The sequence below is a fragment of the Notamacropus eugenii genome, chromosome 3 (genome assembly GCF_028372415.1).
Source record: "Notamacropus eugenii isolate mMacEug1 chromosome 3, mMacEug1.pri_v2, whole genome shotgun sequence".
Classification (NCBI taxonomy): Eukaryota; Metazoa; Chordata; class Mammalia; order Diprotodontia; family Macropodidae; genus Notamacropus; species Notamacropus eugenii.
In genome coordinates this window covers 200,108,258-200,129,035 of record NC_092874.1, presented here as the reverse complement: position 1 = coordinate 200,129,035, position 20,778 = coordinate 200,108,258, and the positions used below count along the sequence as shown (strand labels likewise).

The 20,778-nt window shown below is 38.6% G+C and overlaps 1 protein-coding gene across 3 annotated transcripts in view; it reads right to left on the bottom strand.

Moving 5' to 3' along the window:
• Positions 1 to 8,647: 8,647 nt before the first annotated feature.
• Positions 8,648 to 20,778, bottom strand: part of LOC140533775 (C-type lectin domain family 1 member A-like) — a 32,584-nt gene continuing 20,453 nt past the window's right edge. For 2 of the 3 annotated variants that reach the window (XM_072653956.1, XM_072653957.1), the window contains exons 5-6: positions 15,995 to 16,113; positions 8,648 to 10,439 (exon numbers count right to left, since the gene is read on the bottom strand). In XM_072653956.1, the coding sequence (XP_072510057.1) occupies positions 10,289 to 10,439; positions 15,995 to 16,113 (270 nt within the window). In that variant the 3' untranslated portion in view covers positions 8,648 to 10,288. Of the gene's footprint in view, positions 10,440 to 15,994; positions 16,114 to 19,325; positions 19,372 to 20,778 lie in introns of all 3 variants that reach the window. The other variant, XR_011977051.1, reaches the window with a different exon arrangement.

Sequence of the window (20,778 nt, the reverse complement as noted above, 5' to 3'; positions counted from 1 at the left end):
ACCACCTCCCTCTCATCTCTTAATGAGAAAATTGTCTGTCTAAGGGATAATGTGCATAGTAAATACAGTCATGACCTTAGAGTGAAGAAGACCTGAATTAAAGTCCAGTCTCTGAAACATATTAGGTGTATGACTGAGAATTTGCTTAATCTGTCAGTATACTATGAAATGTTTTAATATGACAGATTGCAACCTAGTGGCTAATCTGTATCATTGAGGGGACATTGGGGACCAGAGATTTCTGCAGTAGAGTTTTCCAACGCAGAGAAAATTCTAGGTTTGCACAACAAAGGGGTGTAAGGGTGGGTGGGATGAAATCCTCATGGACAATTAAATGGGCTTAATGAGGTACATAGATCCTTACAATGCAAATATTTTATCTGGAAAAATCTTGGTGGTCATAAGCAAAAGCAGTATAAAGCGACCAAAAAAAAAAAAAAAAGGAAATGAAACCATTATTACAGTACAAGGAGGAATGGAAGATAAAGACTCAGAAAACCAAGATTCAAATCCTAACTCCTGATAATTACTATGTTGTGTGATCTTAACCTGTTTGAGCCTCAGTTTCCTCATCTGTAAAAAAAATAGGGAGATTGATGTAATGGTCTTTGAGGACCCTTCCAACTCTAAACGTATGACCTTATGGGCTTAATAGCAGACTATCATCACTCTGCTCCCCTCCTATATATACCTTTCATATACACCTACAAGGGATTTCAGCTCTGACTTCCCTTCTACCACCTGGTAACCAAACCAAACCTGCCCTGTGAATATATCAGAGTATAGAAGGAAGGAAGGAAGGAAAGGAAGGAAAAAATCAACAGAGGGAGGGAAGGAGGAAGAGAGGAAAGTCACCAAAAATAGAATGAAATGGTACAATTCCATGATTGGTCAGCTTTAGAATGGGGGATTCACATGATCTCTGCCCTAAATTAATAAAGATCTCTTTCTTTGCACAAAAATCTTTTTTTATCTGTTTCATCTGCTCTGTTTAATCTTAGAAGGAAAACATACCTTACATCTATTTTTGCATTAAAGTTATTAAGAAGCAAAGTATATGTTGACTTGGTTTAGAATAGAAATTCTGTGTGTGTTATGCACACACTGGCAGTGTGGGGAAGACTATGGACTCCTCAGAATAATGTTTTTCAAATGCATAAGAAAATACATGGGATTACAAAGGAAATCAGTTATATTGAAATAGAGTTACAAAATTATTTTTGAAGTTCATGAATCTCAGTTTGGGAATCACTTTTAGCTGGAAATAGTATTTCCCTCTTTGGAAATTTATTGCATTTTTTTCATGTAATCTACTAAGTTGCTGGAAATACAAAAGCAAAAATGGAAGGAAAAATTATCTCCCTCTTCCATATCCCCACCCTGCTCTATAATCATCATTACAGGACTTTGGAAGGTCAGGGTTCCAACAGCTGTCTCTTTCCCCATCTAATTCCCAACTGTCATTCCCTCCAATCCTATGATTTAAAGTTTCTGTCCAATGAGGCATTAATCATTCTCCACCCCAAACTTTTCTCCCACTTTCATTCCTCCTCAGCTCAGCCCTACCTTACCTTTCCACTCCCTACCAAAATCTCTATTCTTCTTTGACCTTCTATTCTAATGTGAAATTCTTCTCTTTTTCAAGTATTCTATCTCCTTATTTACAATTTCTTCAGCTAACACTCTCAAAATAGGTGGGTGGCACAGTGGATAAAACATTGAACAGGAATCAGGAAGACCTGAGTTCAAATTCACTCTCAGATACTTACTACTCAATCTCTTTTTGCCTCAGTTTTCTCATCTGTAAAATGGGGATAATAATAGCATCTGCCCCACTCCCGAAGGTTGTTATGAGAATCAAATGAGATAATTGTAAAGCCTTTAGCACAATGCCAGGTATACAGTAACTGCTACATAAATGTTAGTTGTTATTATCATTATTATTCTATGGCACTCATTTAAATCTCTGTGTTGCCTATAAATGCCCACCCCAAAGCTCTCTGCTCTTTTTCTCGTATTACATGACACAAGATCGTGAGGAGGCATTTGTCAGCTCATAGAACCACAAAGTTATAGAATTAAAGAATCTCAGAATTAAAAGGACTTGAGTCCCCTTAGTTCAATCGTTATCTGAATAAGAATTTACAACACTTTAGACAAGTGCTCATGAAGTCATGGCATGCTGGACGTTTTATTTTCAGATATTGTTAGGAAATTTTCATTTTATGTAAGCCTAAATTTGATTCTCTGAAACTCTCACTTATTTTTCCTAGTTCTGCCCTATGAGGTCAAGCAGAACAATATAATCCCTCTTTCATGTAATGAAAACCTGAAAACAGCTACCATACCCCATGTTCTCTTTAGAAAATTAGCCCCTTCTCTTCTCCTTAGAACTGTTTCACCCTGAGTCTTCTGAGACCTCCTTCTCCTTCCTAAACTGACTGGCCTGGGGTACACCCATACATAGACCATGGGCTACGCACAGATGATGAATCTGCAACTAATCTAAGAACAATTAATTCAACATGTGGGAAAAGAATCATGAGAAACAGTGGTGTCATGAAAATGCAGAAAGGAGAAGATATTCCAAAGAAGAGGGTTGTCAACAGCAGCCAATGCTATAGAGAAGTAAAAAAATGATGAGGACTGAGATAAGGTCACTAAAATCAATAATCAAGATCTTTGGTGACTTTGAAGAGTGGAATTTCAGTCACATGGTGAGGTCTGAAGTCAGATTGCAAAGCATAAAGAAGTGAAAAGGAGATTTTTCCAAACCTTTGAAATATGTTCTACTCAATTCTGGGGCACATGTCTGACCATACTTGAGTTTTTTCTCTTCTCCATATCAAATTCTAAGTTGAATTGGTCCCTCCTCACCAAGGTTCCTATCATTGCTGTCCCAGATAGCAATTCCACCATGCTGATATGAACAAGATGTAGAATAAAAGTCCCACTTGTTCAGTTCACTTTGCGTATGCTCTCCTGACTGCTTTCAACTCCAGGGAACAAGATGTTCCTCCCATGATAAGCTCATCAGGTCTAAACTCAACATTATGTAACTAACTCAAGTCTTGCTTGACACTACCTCCCTCAACCTCCTCTCACCTCTGATTAGAGGACTGGAGAACAGAGTACCAGACTCCTCCCAATGCTTTCTTTTACAGAGGGCAGAAGTTGGACTCAGTTCATTCTGCTTTGTATCTGCTGCCCTACCTGGTTTCAGCTCCATGGAATAAGTCACCATTGTGCTGGGTGTCCCTTGGTGTCCCATCTCTCTCCCCTCCTCCCCCACCTCATCTACATCTGGTTTTCCTGTGTAGGTTACCCCCCCCCCCCGCCTCCTTTTGTCTGTTGTCTCCCCCTTTAGATTAAAACTCCTTGAGGGGAGAAATTGTCCTTTTTATTAATTACATCCCACAGTATCTGTCACATAAAAGGACTTAATAAATGTTCACTGGAATTTTGAACTTGTTAGTTCAGTCACCATCTCAAAGATGAAATTACCATTAAATCAAGTCAAAAAATTATTCACTGCTCTGCTTTGACCATCCTGGTTCAGTCCCTCATCACCTCAAGCCTATTGTAATCTCCTTGTCTGGTCAACCTGCCTTTAAACTCTACCTACTTCAGTCCATCTTCTGTTCTAATACCAAAGTGATCATCCTAAAGTTCAGGTCTGACCCTGTTACTCCCCTTCTCAATAAACTCCAGTGGTTCCTTATTATCTCTAGGTTCAAATACAAAATGATCTGCCTGGCTTTCAGTGTCCCTCATAACCCAGCCCCCTTCTACCTTTCCAATCTTCTTATACATTAGAGTTAAGTATGCTCCAAGTACTCTACAATCCAGCAACACTTGACCTTCTTACTGTTCTTCACATATGACACCCCATATCCCAACTTTCCACTTTTTCTCTAGCTGTTCCCCATGACTGCACTGCTCTCCCTTCTCATCTCCACTTCCTGGCTTTGGTGATTTCCTTCTAGATTCATCTCAATCTCAACCTCCTGAGAGATATTTGTCCCATTTTCCCCTACTGCTAGTGCCTTCCCTCAGAATTTACCTCCAACTTACCCTATATAGGTCTCGCATGTACACAGTTATTTACAGGTTATGTTTCCCTTTAGAATGTGAATACCTTGAGGGCAGGGAATATCTTTTTGCTTTTCGTTGTATCCACAAGTGCCTGGAGGCACTTGATGCATGGTTATTCACTGACTGGCAAAGAAAGAGCTCCAGTAATTCAGAGGATCCTTGAAAGTCCCCTATCAATAAAATATCAGGCCTCTTTCCTTCACTTGAAATCTGCTTTTGAACTCTTCATCTAGTTCCTCTTTTTGTCTATATGATCTATAGTGTACTCCTTTGACATTATTTCAGTTTCTGCCTCTGTGGAGCCTTCTCTGATACCTTTTTCTTAATTCTCTCTTTTCCTAATTACCTTGTATTTACTCAACCATGGAAATGTTGCATTCCCCCATTAGAAAATAAGTTCCTTGAAGACAGGGTCTGTCCTTGTATCCTCAGCACCTAGAACAGTGCCTGGTATATAAATAATAACATTGAATTTGTAGTTGATAGCATAAAGTGTAAAGTGAATCTACAAGACTATTGCTAAAGAACTCATAGTCCCAGAACAAGCTGTGGGTTTTCTTTTTAATTAAAAAAATATATATCTTTGATCTTGAGTTGAGATGGAGAGGAGCTATTTTCAAATTACCTCTCTTCTTCATGCTTGGCCCTGGGAAGGGATAATACAGAATGTTATAAAGAAGGGGCTTTATTTGAGGGTTCCTCTGAACTCCGTTGTCCTGCTGGTGTTTGGATAAAGTAGGGATAATAGTCACTGTTGGCAGGTAGTGATAGACAGAAGTGTCTAGAAGTCTTCAAAGGCTTTCACAAACTGGGGCTAAGTATAGTTCCAAAACAGGAAACTCTCATAACTCTTCTTAGCCACAGTACAATGAGGCAAGGGATAATAACATCCGCTTGCAAATGTCTTCCTCCCAACCAGTTGATACAGTGCTAGAAGAATGAGAGGTTTGTTTTCTGGTCCAGATGACCTTATCTCCTGGGAGTTTCATTATTGTCAACTGTTTAGCACGCAGGTGCATTGGGGAGGAGACTCTTTCTTGCAACTCACATCTGGGTCAAAATTCCTGGTCTTATGATAAGTGATTCAGAAATGAGAAGGGCCTTTGGATGCCTTGTCATCCAGCCCTCTTCTCTATCCCCTCCTCGCCTTTCTCCCCACTTTATAGATGAAAAAACTAATTCCCAGAAAGGAAAGGTGATTTACTCATCGTCCCATAGGTGCCAATGGCAGAGCCGAAGTTCAAAGCTAGTTACTCTTACTCCAGATTCAGGGTCCTTTCCACTGAAACATGCAGTCTCCTTTACCAGCTGTTAGATGTCAAACTTTGTTATTTCTGTTCAGAAAACAGTGTTTATAACTTCCATCACTGATGTACAAAAATCTTAAGTGATTTGGTTTTTGCTTGTTTTGAGTTTTGAGTTTTTGTTTTGTCTTTTTTCTTTGTTTTTTCACTTCTTTACTAGGTTGATATCTATGATGTATGAAGAATATATACCCTACCTTCTTCCTAAGATTATAGGAAGAGCTTATTTGCTGACATGATTAAAGTACTTTGAGCTCATTAAGATACATGTGTAGTGCTCATCCTAGGCCCTCTCTCTTAATTGGGTACTCACATTTGAAGTTTGAGGTCATGAAAGAGTGGCTGGCTATTTATTCCCAAGGTTCTAGGGGTAGGCCTGGGTTTCTAGTACCTTTATTCACGAACCCCCAATCCCTTGTCTTAGGGAAGTATAGGACTGCAGAAATAGCATGAGTTCCAGAGTTAGAGGACCTGAGTTCAAATCCTGCCTCTGACACTTACTGACTTGGACAAAGCACTTAAACTTCCTGTCTCAGTTTCTCTATCTGTAAAATGAGACAGCTAAGTCAGAGATGGCCTTAGAGGTTTTTCCAGCTTTAAATCTGTGATCCTACTTCGTATATATATGCAGATGCCTATTAAACATGTGGCATAGATAGAGTGCTGGGCTAGGCTTGGAATTTCAGATACTTACTAGCTATGCGACCTTGGCCAGGTCACTTAATTTCAGTCCCAATTTCCTCATCTCCTAAAATTAGGGAGCTGAACTTGATGGCATCTAAGGTCCCTTCCAATCCTACATCTACATTCTTATGAACAGCCAACTGACTCAATTAACTTTTAGAAAATAGATTTACAAAGATGATAAAAGCTGGTAAAAAAAAATTCTTTCCATAATCCTAGTTTACATTATCCCACAAATACATATAGGTCCATGGGAAGAGTCAGCTCATAGAGTACAGCAGCATGAAACACACTTAGATGATTCACTTACTCTTATGGCAAAAAAGCAACTCACAACGACTGGCTTTTTATACACTGGAAGTCCTCCCTGGATTTCATAGCCAGCATTCTTCTCTGATATTAGGGGTTACACTCCTGAAAGTGGCCTTCCTCCTTTCATGACTATCTTTCCCTGGCTAGATGTTCTGACTCTTACTGGTTTCCCTTCTTCCATTGTCTGTTACTGGTTCTCTGATGCCATGGTTAATGTTGTTGGATTTGTTCCGTCATTCCAACCATGTCAGACTCTTCATGACCCCATTTGGGGTTTTCTTGGCAAAGATACTGAAGTGGTTTACCATTTCCTTCTCCAGCTCATTTTACAGATGAGGAAACTGAGGCAAACAGGGTCATACAGGTAGTAAGTGTCTGAAGGCAATTGTGAACTCAAATCTTTCTAACTCCAGGCCAGGCATTCTATCCAATGTGTCACCTAGCAATGGTTTATGTTATGGGTAAGGTAAAGAGAGGAGGGAGAAAAGAGAAAGGAGAGAGGAGGGGAGAGAAAGAAAAACACTCTCCTCCCTCCTAGATTAATTCCTTCCCAGGGATTCTCATCTCCTGAACTTGGAATCCTCTACCGTTTGATTGGGTCACCACCTGACTGACTCACTGCTGTAATTCCTCCAGCTGCTTAAATTCCCTCAGACCCTGGTGGCCCTTTTTGCTGAGCCAAAGACCTACTCCCTTCTTGATCTAATCAAAGAGGTTTACAGCTTAAAGAGACCACAAGCTACAGATCTTGCATTTAAACATTTAAAACTTCATCCAGTTGTGCTTATTACATTGAAGTAGGGGATGTGGAACTCCAATTAATGTAATCAACATAACTGTGTGAAGTTTTAAATTTATAAACATGCATGTACATATATGGATATATATGTGTACACACATATATGTTGCTTGCCTCTGTCAGCAGTTATAATATGTGTCAAAAAATGAATATTAGCAACGTCTGCCAATGGACCTTTCTCTAAGGAATCACAATGTACTGAATATTGGAAATAGTGTTCTGTTCCTATGTACATTAAGTACTGGAGCATACAAGGTGTTCAGGGAGGACAAGCCCTTCTGGTGTGAGGGCTGCTCATCTACCTTTGGGGTCCACCTGCCCCCCCAGCTCTCATTTGGGGCTCCAAAAATCTGTAGCATGCACAGCAGCCACACCCAGGTAAAACCTCAGCAGACAGTCTAAGCTAGGTTGAGAGTAACTGATAGGTCTCAAACTTGTCAGTGAGTTAGGGGGATGTCTACTCCAAGAATATGAAGACTTCCCCTTCCAGAATGGGAGGACGAAAGAATTCATTCCAAAAGTTATGAGGGCATCTGAAGCAGGTACTGTGAAGCATTTAGAGATTGGTCAGTCATTGAAGACACCAAGGTCATCCATTTCATCCCAGGCCATTGCCAATCATCTTGACTTTTATCTTTCACACTGGACTTTGATGACTCTGGAAGAAAGAGTGAGGCTGACAACTTTGTGCAACTCTGCCACACTTAAATCCAATTCATACACAAGTCATGATATCACCCTGTGATGTCATTGATCCTCTTTGAAAAATAAAGGACAGGCAACAGCATTAAACACTAATACTAAGAACACAAAAATCCCTTAAGAGTGCTTTTGGCCAGACTTCTTTAGATGACGCTCAGATCTCCTTGGTCAATGCCTCTTTTGGCTAGACTGCTGCCTAAATGCCCACCCACTTTTTCTGAATCAGTTTGTATCTGAAGTCAAAGCCCCATAGCATATTTCCTGCTATTGCAGTGTTTACCTCCTGTATCCTGCTGATAAAACCTAACTACTGGTTCTGTGTTCTGAGGAAAAGAAAGAGCTAATTACTTACTGTGAGCCATTTAGTCTATCATAAGCAGTTCCTTCAGAGCAACCTTCTCAAATGATGGCAGGAAGATCTCAGAGAAGCAGAATCCTTGAAACTAATTCCACTTAGTTGCTGCTTCTCTGTTATTTCTGTCAAGGATTATTCTTGCTCAGCCTTAACTGGAGCCACCTCTTCCCAAGTCTCACCAGAATTTGTTACTTGAAAAAATTATTTTACTCTCTTCTTCTGTCCCTATTCCTCAGGACATAGGATAATGTTGTGAGGCCTCTTCTAAAATGTTAATTACAATGAAGGAGAGTAACGAGTTCAAGGTCACAGAAAATGTTGATGACTGAGATAGGAATACATCTCATATCTCTGTTCTGCAACTCATTATACAAACTCTCCTGGCTTTCTCCAAACTTTCTTTAGGTAGGTTTAAGTTTATTTTAATTCACAGTTACATTTCTCTTAGGATAATCACATCCAATTCACATTTGCAGGATGCTAAGACTTGTATGTATCAACCCTTCTAACACATGTTTTAGCAACTTTCATCGATCCTTACCCATAAAATCTAGGTACTTCACAAATTATTCATTTATCTACAGATCTCTGGGGAAGAACTTTCCCCACATTTCTGTAGCTTCCTTACTTCTAATGATGTCCCTAAGGACTAAAATATATCCTTCGAATTTCAATCTGCTGCTTCAATATAGGCTTGAATATATAGTATAACAGTACTGACAATACAGATTGTTTTTCATTCTCCACTCTAGACATTCCTCCAAGCAATTCCATAACTACCAATCACCAGGTGAACTGGTAGACAACTTTTAGGGAACCTTTCAACACAAAGAGGTGCTGACTGAGTTCTAAGTAACTTATGGAAGTTTCACCACCATCCCAACACTTTCACTGAAAATTGACCTGAAACACCCAGGATGTAAGTGTCCCTATTGGACCATGCACAGGGTCTTTTGGCTTTCCTCTGCAAGTCACTTTCTGTGCTGAATGGCAGTCTCTTCATATAGATGTTTGGTCTTCCATCTCAAGGGTCATTTTAACCTTTCTTGCGAGCTTGGAAAAGAACCATCTGCCCTCTTTGGGACTAAGTTAATTCATTTATAACCTGTCCTTGACACTCCATCATAGGACCCCTCCCCTCACAGCAAAGGTCATGGTATTGAGCACTGAATACAACTGCAAATCCACCTCACAGTTAGTCTATACACACACATTTATTCTTGTACCTGAAAGGACTGATGGTAATTATCTCATGACAAGAGGACCTTAAAAGTCACCAATCCCCTGTATGGAGAGACATCTGGAGCCTTATTTTTCTCTGGACTCCCAAATCCATGAAAGGAGGAAATGAGTCTTATTCCTTCCCATAGTGATCTAAAATAGATATCCTTGGCTGCTGTTGGCCTCAGATAAACTTTCCTCCCTGGTGACTTCTGGGGTAAATGAAAAATTTTGGAACCCATTAGGGGTTTAGAGAATTGCAGTGGTCAAATAATTCTCAAAGGAGGAAAATCATTCATTGCTATAATTTGCAGGAAATGTACCATGAAACAAAAACAAAAATAAACAAAAAAGGATAAATGATGGTCACTCTTCAGGGCACAGAATTTTCTGTTAGTGGCATAATTTTTGTCCAAGAATTTCTCATTTTCCTTCTAAAAGTAGAAGCAATGTCTACAGAGGAATATTAACAGCCAATATAAATGGGAGAAGTTAGGATCTTGAGAATTAAAAACAAGCCCAGGTTATAGAGGATGGGAGTCTAGGGTAGGGTGAAGTATCAAAATTGGTTTTTTCTGTGGCTGAAAAGTTTGTGCTTAAACCCAGGTACATGGGGCTGATCTTCCTTAGTAGTTTCCATGAACAAAGTTCTTTTTTTTTTTTTTTACTGGCCAGAGAGATACGCTCTTCTCCTTCTATTCACAGTGATCCCAGTGTTTCGGAAAGCTCTTGTCCTTTCTCCTGCTTGGCCTGCAGCCTTTTTGGTTTGTGGATATGCTTGAAGGTCCATTTATCTCCCTCTATTCTTTAGGAAGGTTATTCCAGCCATTCTGGCTTCACCATCGCTGCTGTCCTCTGACATGCACAGCGCCTCAGCTCCTTACAGTTCTTTGAGAAAGCCCTTCCATTCAAAATTGTCACACAGTCCCTGCTCCTTAAGCTGCTGAAGTCAATGACAATCTCAAACCTGAGGGGGAAAAAATTAATCTTGGATCACTCCCCATTACCATAAAGGAGTTAAGATCATAGAAAAGAAATGGTCCCTATCCCAAACACTCTCACTCCTATGATGGGGTCACAAAGGCTAAGTCTGGAAACTCCACTTTCTCCCACATTGTATTTATTCTCTCCTTACACCTTGGTAAAATAGTACAGAATTAGCTATTGTGAATAAGAGACAAAGATTTTGTGTTCTGACCTATGGCAGTGACTTAATTCTTTGTACTTCAGTTTTTCCATCTCTAAAATGGGAATGATTGAACCTTCCTATCTCCTAGAAGCATATAAATGTGACAGTTCAGTATATAACCTTCTCTGGGTTCCTTTAAAGAGGAGTACAACATCAATCCAAGACTTTGCTTAAAATGGTGAAAATGTAATAGGTAAAGATTACATCTGAGTGCATATTCTCTACTCACTCAGGTTAGGTGATTTTTGATGCATGCTAGAGAGAGACTGAGAGATGAGGAAATGAGAAGATGAGAAAATGGTGAACCACAATGCATGCATGGAGAATGGAGGCTCAAGATGGTTTGATAACCACTAGAGATGCAAGCTTGGTCTTTTGAAAGGCAGAAAGAGAGGAGGGCGAAGCCAAGATGGCAGAGCAGAAGGATAGACTTACTCTTAGCTCTACCTGCAAAGCCCATAAAATACCTATGAAAAATGACTCTAAACAAATTCTAGAGCAGCAGAAGCCACAAAATGACAGAGTGAAAGAAATGTCCAGCCCAAGACAGCCTGGAAGGCCGACAGGAAAAGTCTATTGCAGGAGTGTGGAGCTGAGTACAGCCCAGCCTTGGCCAAACTGCACAGCAGGGACAGGACTAGAGCAGGTGGAATCCTGGGCAGCAGTTGTGGTTCTGAGATTTCTCACCTCACAAATGCCAAAGACAGCTTCAAAAGTCAGTGAGAAAGCTCTTTCACCTGGGTGAGAAGGGAGCAGGGTCCAGTCCTAGCCTCGGGTCCAGGGCAGTGGAAGTCACTGCAGCACAGCATCCATTTTTGGAGCCCTTGGCCTAAAGATCCTGGGGGAATTGAGCCACTGATCTGGATCTCAGCCCTGAGTGGCAGTCCTGGGGTGAGGAGAAGCACTGGCATGGTGGAGCTGGAGGCAGTTGTGGAGAGAGAAATCTGCTAGAATATCCTGGGCAGAAAAGTCTGTGGTTGCTCCCAGACCAGAGCACAGGCCAGGAGAGGAGTAAACTCCTCTCCCTTGATTGTGCCATCTTAGAGGAACTGAAAACACACAGGTCGCTAGAGTATACCCTCCTCTTGACAAAGGACTCAAAAGTCAAGTAACTGGCTGGGAAAATGCCCAGAAAAGGGAAAAAAATAAAACTATAGAAGGTTACTTTTTTAGTAAACAGGTATTTTCCTCCATCCTTTCAGATGAGGAAGAACAAAGCAAACCATTAGAGGAAGACATCAAAGTCAAGGCTTCTTCATCCAAAACCTCCAAAATAAAATTGCAATGGTCTCAGGTCATGGAAGACCTCAAAAAAGATTTTGAAAATCAAGTAAGAGAGGTGGAGGAAAAATTGGGAAGAGAAATGAGAGCAATGTAAGAAAGTCATGAAAAGTGAGTCAACAGCTTGCTAAAGAAGACCCCCCCCCCCCGCCCAAAAAAAATGCTGAAGAAAATAACACCTTTAAAAACAGACTAACTCAAATGGCAAAAGAGGTCCAAAAAGCCAATGAGGGGAAAAATGCTTTAAAAAGTAGAAAGGGGGGGTGTGGAGCCAAGATGGAGGAGTGAGAGCAGCTACTCACCTAAGCTCTTAGACAAACTCCTTCAGATACCTCTAAACAGAGAATCTGACCAAATTTTGGAGGTGCAGAATCCAATAGGAGACAGATTTGGCATATTCACAGCCCAGGACAGACTGAGAGGTCGATAGGAAGGATCTGTTCTGTGGGAGTGGAGGAGCACACAGGGCACAGCACAGCATGTCCCCACCGAGGCAGGACCAAGGAGGAAAGCCCTGGGGCAGCCTGAGGCAGTGGCAGCAGGGTGGAATAGCAGTGCAGGGTGGGAGTCCAGAAGAGTCGAGTGGGTGAGAGCTGCAGTGCCCCAGGTATCAGCAATAGCTGCTCCTGAGACTATCAATCCACAGATTAAATGCCTCTAAGTCACCTACTTGAACTTCCGGGAGCCAGAATGGTAGAATGATTAGTAAATACTCTCTCTTCCTCCCCTTGCTGACCTTGAAAGAACCATAAAATATTTCCCCAGAAAAATCCTGGATCAGTAGGATCAGCAGAAGGGGCAAAGAGTCTCATAGCATGTGAGGCTAGGAAAATCACTAAGGCATATTCCTCTTACTGTGGCAGAGGACTGGAGCTGTCCCAGACAGTCTCACCTCAGCAGGAGGAGATCCAGAGCTCCAGGGGGCTGGAGCCTTGCAACCACCAACACCAGGAGCCCAGGCATGCCTCAGCACTCCAAGGGAAATGGGAAGACACCAATCGGGAAGACACCAATCACTGAGCTTGCCTTTGCCTCAGCTCAGCTGAGGAGATCTCCCTCAGACCACCAAGCCAGATCACCCTTCCCCCACACTTAAGCTAGCTCCAGGGCTAATCTGGGGAAATACAAAACAAAAAAATAGAATTCACCTGGCCTTTGCTTTCTCACATCTGCTCAGCACCAGGTTCTTTAGCTTCTAGATGAAAGAACCAGAGGCCACAATGCACTAAGAGTCATCATCATGAGTAAGAAGCAAAGCAGGAAGGAAAAGACCATAGAATCTTTCTATGGGGACAAGGACCAGAACACAAATACCAAAGAAGTCAGTATTGAGACTGTACTCCCATATGAAACTTCAAAAGGGACTATGAACTGCTTGCATGCACAAAGAGCTCTCTTGGAAGAGCTAAAGAAAGAAAGAAGAAAAACTAGCCAATGATTTTAAAAGTATGAAAAAAGAATTCACTGAAGAGGACAACTCTTTAAGAAGGGAAATCGAACAAATGGAAAAGGAAGCACAAAACCAAATTGGGAAAACTGGACAAATGGAAAAGAAAGTACAAAAACCAAGTGGAGAAGATAACTCCTTAAAAGGAATAATTGGACAGATGGAAAAGGAGATGCAAAAGTTAACTGAAGAAAATAATTTGATAAAAATTAGAATTGGGCAAGTAGAAGCTGATGACTCTATGAGACATGAAGAATCAGTCAAATAAAATCTAAAGAATGAAAAGATAGAAGAAAAAGAAAATTATCTAATTGGAAAAAACCTGGAAGACAGTTCCAGAAGAAAAAATTAAAGTTATTGGCCCCCCAGAAAGCCATGATAAAAAAAAAAAAAGAACCTGGACAATATCTTCCAAGAAATCATGAAGGAAGTGTCCAGAATTGTTAGAACCAGTGGGCAAAATAGTCATCGAAAGAATCCACCATTCACCTCCCAAAACATCAACGAATATTGTTGCCAAATTCCAGAACTAACAAGTGAAAGAGAAAATACTACAGACAGTCAGAAAGAAACCATTTAAATATCGAGGAGCTACACAGGACCTTGCAGCTTCTACATTAAAAGATCGAAGGAATTGGAATATGATATTCCATAAGGCAAGGGAGCTGGGACTACAACCAAGGATCAATTACCCAGCAAAGTTCATCATAACATTTCAGGCAAAGAGATGATATTCAATGAAATAAGGGATTTCCAGATCATGTTGATAAAAAGTCCAGAACTCAATAGAAAACTCGATCTCCAAATGCAGGTCTCAAGAGAGGCATAAAAAGGTAAACAAGGGAAAAGAAGAACTTGTTACTCAATATGGGCAAACTGTTTACCTCCCTATAAGGGAAGATGACACTTGTTAATCTTGAGAATTGTACATCTGTTATGAAAGATAAAAGGGATATAAATAGATAGAGGGAGCAGGTATAAAAGCAGACAGGCATAAAGGAGACCCCCTGGAGCTTCAGACATGTGTGAAAATGGGACCCAACATGTCCCTTGGCTTCTAACCTTTGCAAATTTAAAGATTACTAAGAACAGATGTCACTTGGTTGAGTTCATTTTTTTTCTCTTTGATGTTGTTTATTTGTTTCAGTCTAGTCAGACCCCATTTGGGGTTTTCTTGGCAAGATACTGAAATTGCTTGCCATTTCCTTCTCCAGTTCATTTGACAAATGAGGCAAACAGGGTTAAATAACTTTCTCAGAGTCATATGATTTTCTCTCATGATTTTCTCAGGGTCACACAGCTAGTAAGTGTCTGAAACCACATTTGAACTTAGGTCTCCCTGATTCCAGGTCTATCCACTAAGCCACTTTATTGCTTTTTGGTGAGCTGGATTCTTATCATCTCACAGCTGCAAAGATATCTTATTCTTGTATGTCTTTGGTATACTCTATCTTGGATAACATCCCTAATGTCCACTTACTGCTTACTTTGATAGAGATTTACTGAGGTTTATTGATGTTGGTCATGTGTGTAACTAGTGTTTGGTTGGGGCAGGGGAGAAAGAGGACCTAGGTTTCATTTGAGAGCTGTCAAGGAAAGTGGAATTGATCATCACTATGGAAGCACCAGACTTCAGAGAGACAACCCAATTTCAGAATCACTATTAAAATAACTTCATTTTTAATTTTAATCAAAAGGAAAAGAAAATTTCTTGCAAAAGAAATTGCTAGCAATCACTAGTGTGAAAATATTCCTGCAGACAAACTCTCCCATGTAGGAAATATGTGGTTGGCTAATGTAATAGAAAGATGGCTAGACATGTGCTTGGCATGGATAGCTATCAGAACTGAGATCTGGTCCACCTATCTCCTAGGGAGACTGTCATTTCTGCTTTTGTGGAAAGCATGAGGAGTACTGTGGTTGGGTTTTTTGGCCTTCCATCTTCCAGAGAGGAACTGGGCTAGAAATATTTCTACTATTATTTAAATAGTGGTATTCCGGAGGGCAGTCCAGGATCATTTTTCCTGATTGCACAAAGTGACATTTCAAATAACTAACACACCTATTTATTAAAGTAACGAGTAAATAGAAATCAGGAAAGTTACATAGATTAGACTAGATCAACAATACTCAAAAATGTAAGAGTTCTTCAGCTGGGAGTAAGGTAAGATCTTGGCTCAAAAAAGAAATAGAACAATTACTAAGGGCAGTCTGCTTTTAGCAGTATCTAGGTTGAAAGCCCTAGAGATTAAAGGATATGTTGGAGCCCACTTCCCTACTGAATTGAAGCTCCAGGGGAAATCTCTTTTTGCCATTCAAAATGTTGAGTTTGCCTCTTATGATCACTTCTCACAAAGACTTCAGATCCCCAGCCCCCAGCCCATCGTTACCCAACATTCTCTCAACCAACAAAGAGTTATATCTGTCTCAATCATATTCAGTAAAAATCATCCATCCTAAATGTGCAAAGATGTTATAAAAGAATTTCAAATCTTCACATTCTTTGCTTCATAGTCATCTTCCCTAAAGTGATATTTCCATTTCACAGTGAATTTTCCCTCATCCCTCCACCCCTCTCCATATTACTGAGAGTCTGGATTCTTACAATTCAGAGGAATGAAGAGATCCATCCATCCACAGCCAGGGATTGCCACTGCTATTGCGGGACAGCCCTGTCCAATAGGAGTAGAAAAACTGAGAGTAGCTCTGAGGCATCACAAATTCCTGTAAAGGAGATAGAGAATGTGGGTTGTTCTTTACCTTCTCTTTGTGCTGTTAGGGCATAACAATTAAACAAAGAAGACAATGTATTAATGAAAAATTCTCTAATAATGTGTCACTTGAGCCACCACATTTGGACTATAACCAATCAATAACTACTTTAAAAGCACTATGCTAGGGATACAAGTACAAAAAAAGGAAAAAAAATTCTTACTTCCAAGGAGATCACATTCTAATTGTAAACACATGCAACATAAATATAAATTTAATAAATATAGATATGCATTACACCAATATATATTTATATATGTATATAAAATAGATATATGTGTGTGCACATATATATGTGTATATATATACATGTATGTATATAAAGTGGCTAAATATAAGGTAGTTTGGGAAAAAAGGAATTAGTTGAAGGACCAGAAAAGGCTTCATGTAGAACATGGTGCTTTAGCAGCATCTTAAAGGAAGAGTAGTTCTCTATGAAAAGGAGTTAAGGAGGGCATGAATTCCAGTCTTGTGGGATGGTCAGTGCAAAAGCAAAGAGCTGTCACAGTCCTTGATTTTGTACATGAGAGAGTAGAAAAGAAATGAAAGAAAACAAAGACAGGAAGAACAAGTGTATCAAGCCAAGAGTGTGTGTGTGTGTATATATATATATATATATATATATATATATATATATACACACACACACACACACACATATATATATACATATATACATACATATATACATATATATATATACATACATATACATACATATATATATATATATATATATATAAAACCCTATTGTCACCAACACTATTGTGAGGCTTTCATGAGAACTATTCTCACATTTTTTGAGAGGACATCAAATTATTTGGAGGAGGGAACAGCAAAATGTTATTTCTTTTTTAGTTTTTTTAAAATAAGCTTTTATTGATATTTCTTATATCACCATAGTTATTTTTGATGTCCTTCTCTTTCTCCCTCCCAGGAAGTTATCTCTTTAGAAAGGAAGAAAAATCAGTACAACAGATCAATACATTGAAAAAGAAAAAAAATATGCACAGTGTGTAACACCTGTGGGCCTTCCACTTCCACAAAGGAGTAGTTGGGGATGTCTTCTTATATTTCTTCATTTGAGTATTGCTTGATCTTTATAATTTTGGTTTTTTTTACCTTCAGTTTTCTAGTGTATAGTTGTGCTTTTCATCTACATTATTGTAGTTACTGGGTATATTTTTTCTTGGCTCTGCTTACTTCACTATGCATCAGTTCATACAGATCTTTCCATGCTTCTCTGTATTCATCATACGCATTATTTCTTATAGCACAGTAACATTCTACTACATCTATGTACCACAATTTGTTTAGTTGGTTTCCCAATTTATAGGCATCAAAGTTGTTTCCAATTCTTAGCTATTATAAAAAGTATTACTATAAATATTTGGGAATATATAAGGACCTTTTTCGTATTGATCACTTCCTTGGGTTATAATCCCAGTAAGAGAGTCTGTGGTTCCTACTTTAGTCATTTTACTTGAATAATGCCAAACTATGTTCCAAAATAACTGTACCATTTCACAGTTCCACCAGCAATGGATTAGTGGGCTTATCCTTTCACAGTACTTCCAACATTGACTGTTGCTATTTTGGGGGTCATTTCGCCAGTTCTCAGGGTGTTGGATAAAACCAGAAGGTTGTTTTAATTTAATTTCTCTTATTATTAGTGACTTGGATCATTCACGTTGTGATTACTTTGCAGTTCTTTTAATAACTGTTTCTTCATATTCTTTGACTATCTATTGGGGAATAGCTATTAGTATACAAACACATACATACAAACACATGTATATGTATGTGTGTGTGTTGTTTATATATCTTGGATACCAAACCTTTATAGTGGAAATTGAATACAAAGATTTTCCCCGTACCAGATTTCAAACTATATTACAAAGCAGTAATCTTCAAAACAATGTTATTGGCTAAGAAATGAGTGGTGGATCAGTGGCATAGATTAGCTACACACTACACAGTAGAAAAGTGTAACTAAGTGGCATGGTGCATAGAGTGCCAGGCTTGGAGTCAGGAAGACTCATCTTCCTGAGTCCAAATCTGGCCTCAGACACTTACTAGCTGTGTGACCCTGGGCAAGTTATATAAAACTGTTTGCCTCAGTTCCTCATCGATAAAATGAGCTGGAGAAGGAAATAGCAAATGACTTTAGTATCTTTGCCAAGAAAACCTCAAATGGAGTCATGAAGAGTTGGACATAACTGAAATGATTAAACACCAGCAACACAGTAGAAAATGGTCATAATAATCTAGTGTGTGGTAAACCCAAAGATCCAAGCTTTGGGGGAAAAAACTCACCGTTTGACAAAAATTGTTGGGAAAACTAGAAAGCATTTGGTAGAAACTAGGCATAGACAAATATCTCATACTATATACCAAAATAAGGTCAAAATAAGTAAAAAAATTTGGATATAAGGGTGATATCCTAAGTAAATTAGGGGAGTACAGAACAATTTACCTGTCAAATCTATATATAAAGAAAGCATTTATGACCAAACAAGAGAAAGAGAGCATTCCAAGAAGTAAAATGGATAATTTTGATTATATGAAATTAAAAAGGTTTTACACAAATAAAATTGATACAGATAAAATTAGAAGGAAACTTGGGGGGTATAATTTAGAACAAGTTTCTCTAATAAAGGTCTCATTTCTCAAATATATTGGAAACTGAGCCAAATTTATGAAAATAAGAGCCATTCCCCAATTATAAGTGGTCAAAAGATAGGACTAGCAGTTTTCAGAAAAAGAAATCAAAGCTATCAGTAGTTACATTAAAAAGTGCTCTAAATCACTGTTGATTAGATAAATGAAAATTAAAACAACTCTGAGGTACCACCTCACACCTATTATGTTGGCCAACATGAAAGAAAATGAAAATGATAAAAACTGGAGGGGATGTGGAAAAATAAGGACATTAACGCATTGTTGTTAGACTTGTGAACTAGTCCAGTCATTCTGGGGAACAACTTGGAACTATGCCCAAAGGGCTATAAAAATGCACATACTCTTTGACCCAGCAATATCACTACTAGGTCTATATTCCAAAGAGATCAAAGAAAAGGGGAAAGGACCTATTTCTGCAAAAATATTTATAGCAACTCTTTTTGCAGTGACAAAGAATTGGAAATTGAAGGTATGCCCATTACCTGGAGAATAGTTGAACAGGTCGTGGTATATGATTGTGATGGAATTCTATTGTCCAATAAGAAATGACGATCAGGATGGTTTCAGAAAAATCCAGGAAGACATATATGAAATGATGCAAAGTAAGGTGAGCAGGAGCAGAACCAGAAGAACAGGGTACACAATAACAGAGATATTGTAACAATGATCATCTATGAAAGACTTAGCTACTTTTATCATGACAGTAATCTAAGATAATTCCAAAGGACCCATGAAGAAAAATGTTATCCACCTTCAGAGAGGGAATTAAGGAATTCCTTGTGAAGATTAAAGCTTTTAATTAAAGCTTTCTTTCTTTTCTCTTTCTCTGTTGTTCTTGCATTTTTGCACTTGTGTGTGATTGCCAAAACGTTAACACAGAAATATATTTTGCATGTCTTCACATGTATAATTTACGTCACATTGCTTACCTTATGAATAGGTGGGAGGGGTGGGAGGCAGGAAAGAACTTGGAGCTCATTCATCCTAAAGATGAATGTTTAAAAAAATGTTTAATGTAATTGGGAAACATTTAATAAAATAAATAAAAATATAATTCAAAAATATTTCTCCATTCAATCCTTTCCTTCTTATGCTAGATGTATTAATTTTGTCTGTTCAATTTCAAGTAATCAAAATTGTCTAGTCTATCTTTTGTAGTTGCTTCTGTCTCTCATTTGATTAAGAATACATGTTTTACCCATAGCTTTGGGAAATATATGATCTGTTCTATTCTATTTTTTACAGTATAATCTTTAATATTAAGGTCATTTACTATTTTGGAATGTATTGTGAAATATAGTGTAAAGTGTTGGTCTAAATTCAATTTCTGCCAGACTGCTTTCCAGTTTTTCCAGCAGTTTTTTTAATCAAATAAAGAGATGTGTTTGTTTTTAACTAGGAAATTTATGCTTTCCATTTTATCAAACGCTGGGCTATTGAATTCAATTTTTTCAGATTCTCCTTTGTATAATCTTTTCTGCTGATTTATCTCTCCATTCCTTAACCAATACCAGGTGGTTTTCATGACTACTGCTTCATTATATGGTTTGAGGTGTGCAAATGATATCTCCCTCTTGTCCCTACTTCTTTTCCATCATTTCCTTTGATATGATAAATCTTTCACTTTTCCAAGTGATTTTTTTATTGTTTTATCAAGTTCAGTAAAGTATCTCCTTGGTAATTTGATTGGTATGACATTAAAAGTTTAAATTAATCTTAGTACATTCTAATTTTTATTTATATTGGCATGGACCACTGATGAGATTCCTCTAGCTATTTAAGCTATTCTTTATTTCTTTAAGGAACACTTTGTAATTGACTGTATAGAAGTCTTTTGTATTCTTTGGTAGGTTAATTCACAGATGTTTTTACATTTTATAGTTATTAGGAATGAAATTGCCCTTTCTCTTACTGTTTCTTGTGTTTTATTACTAT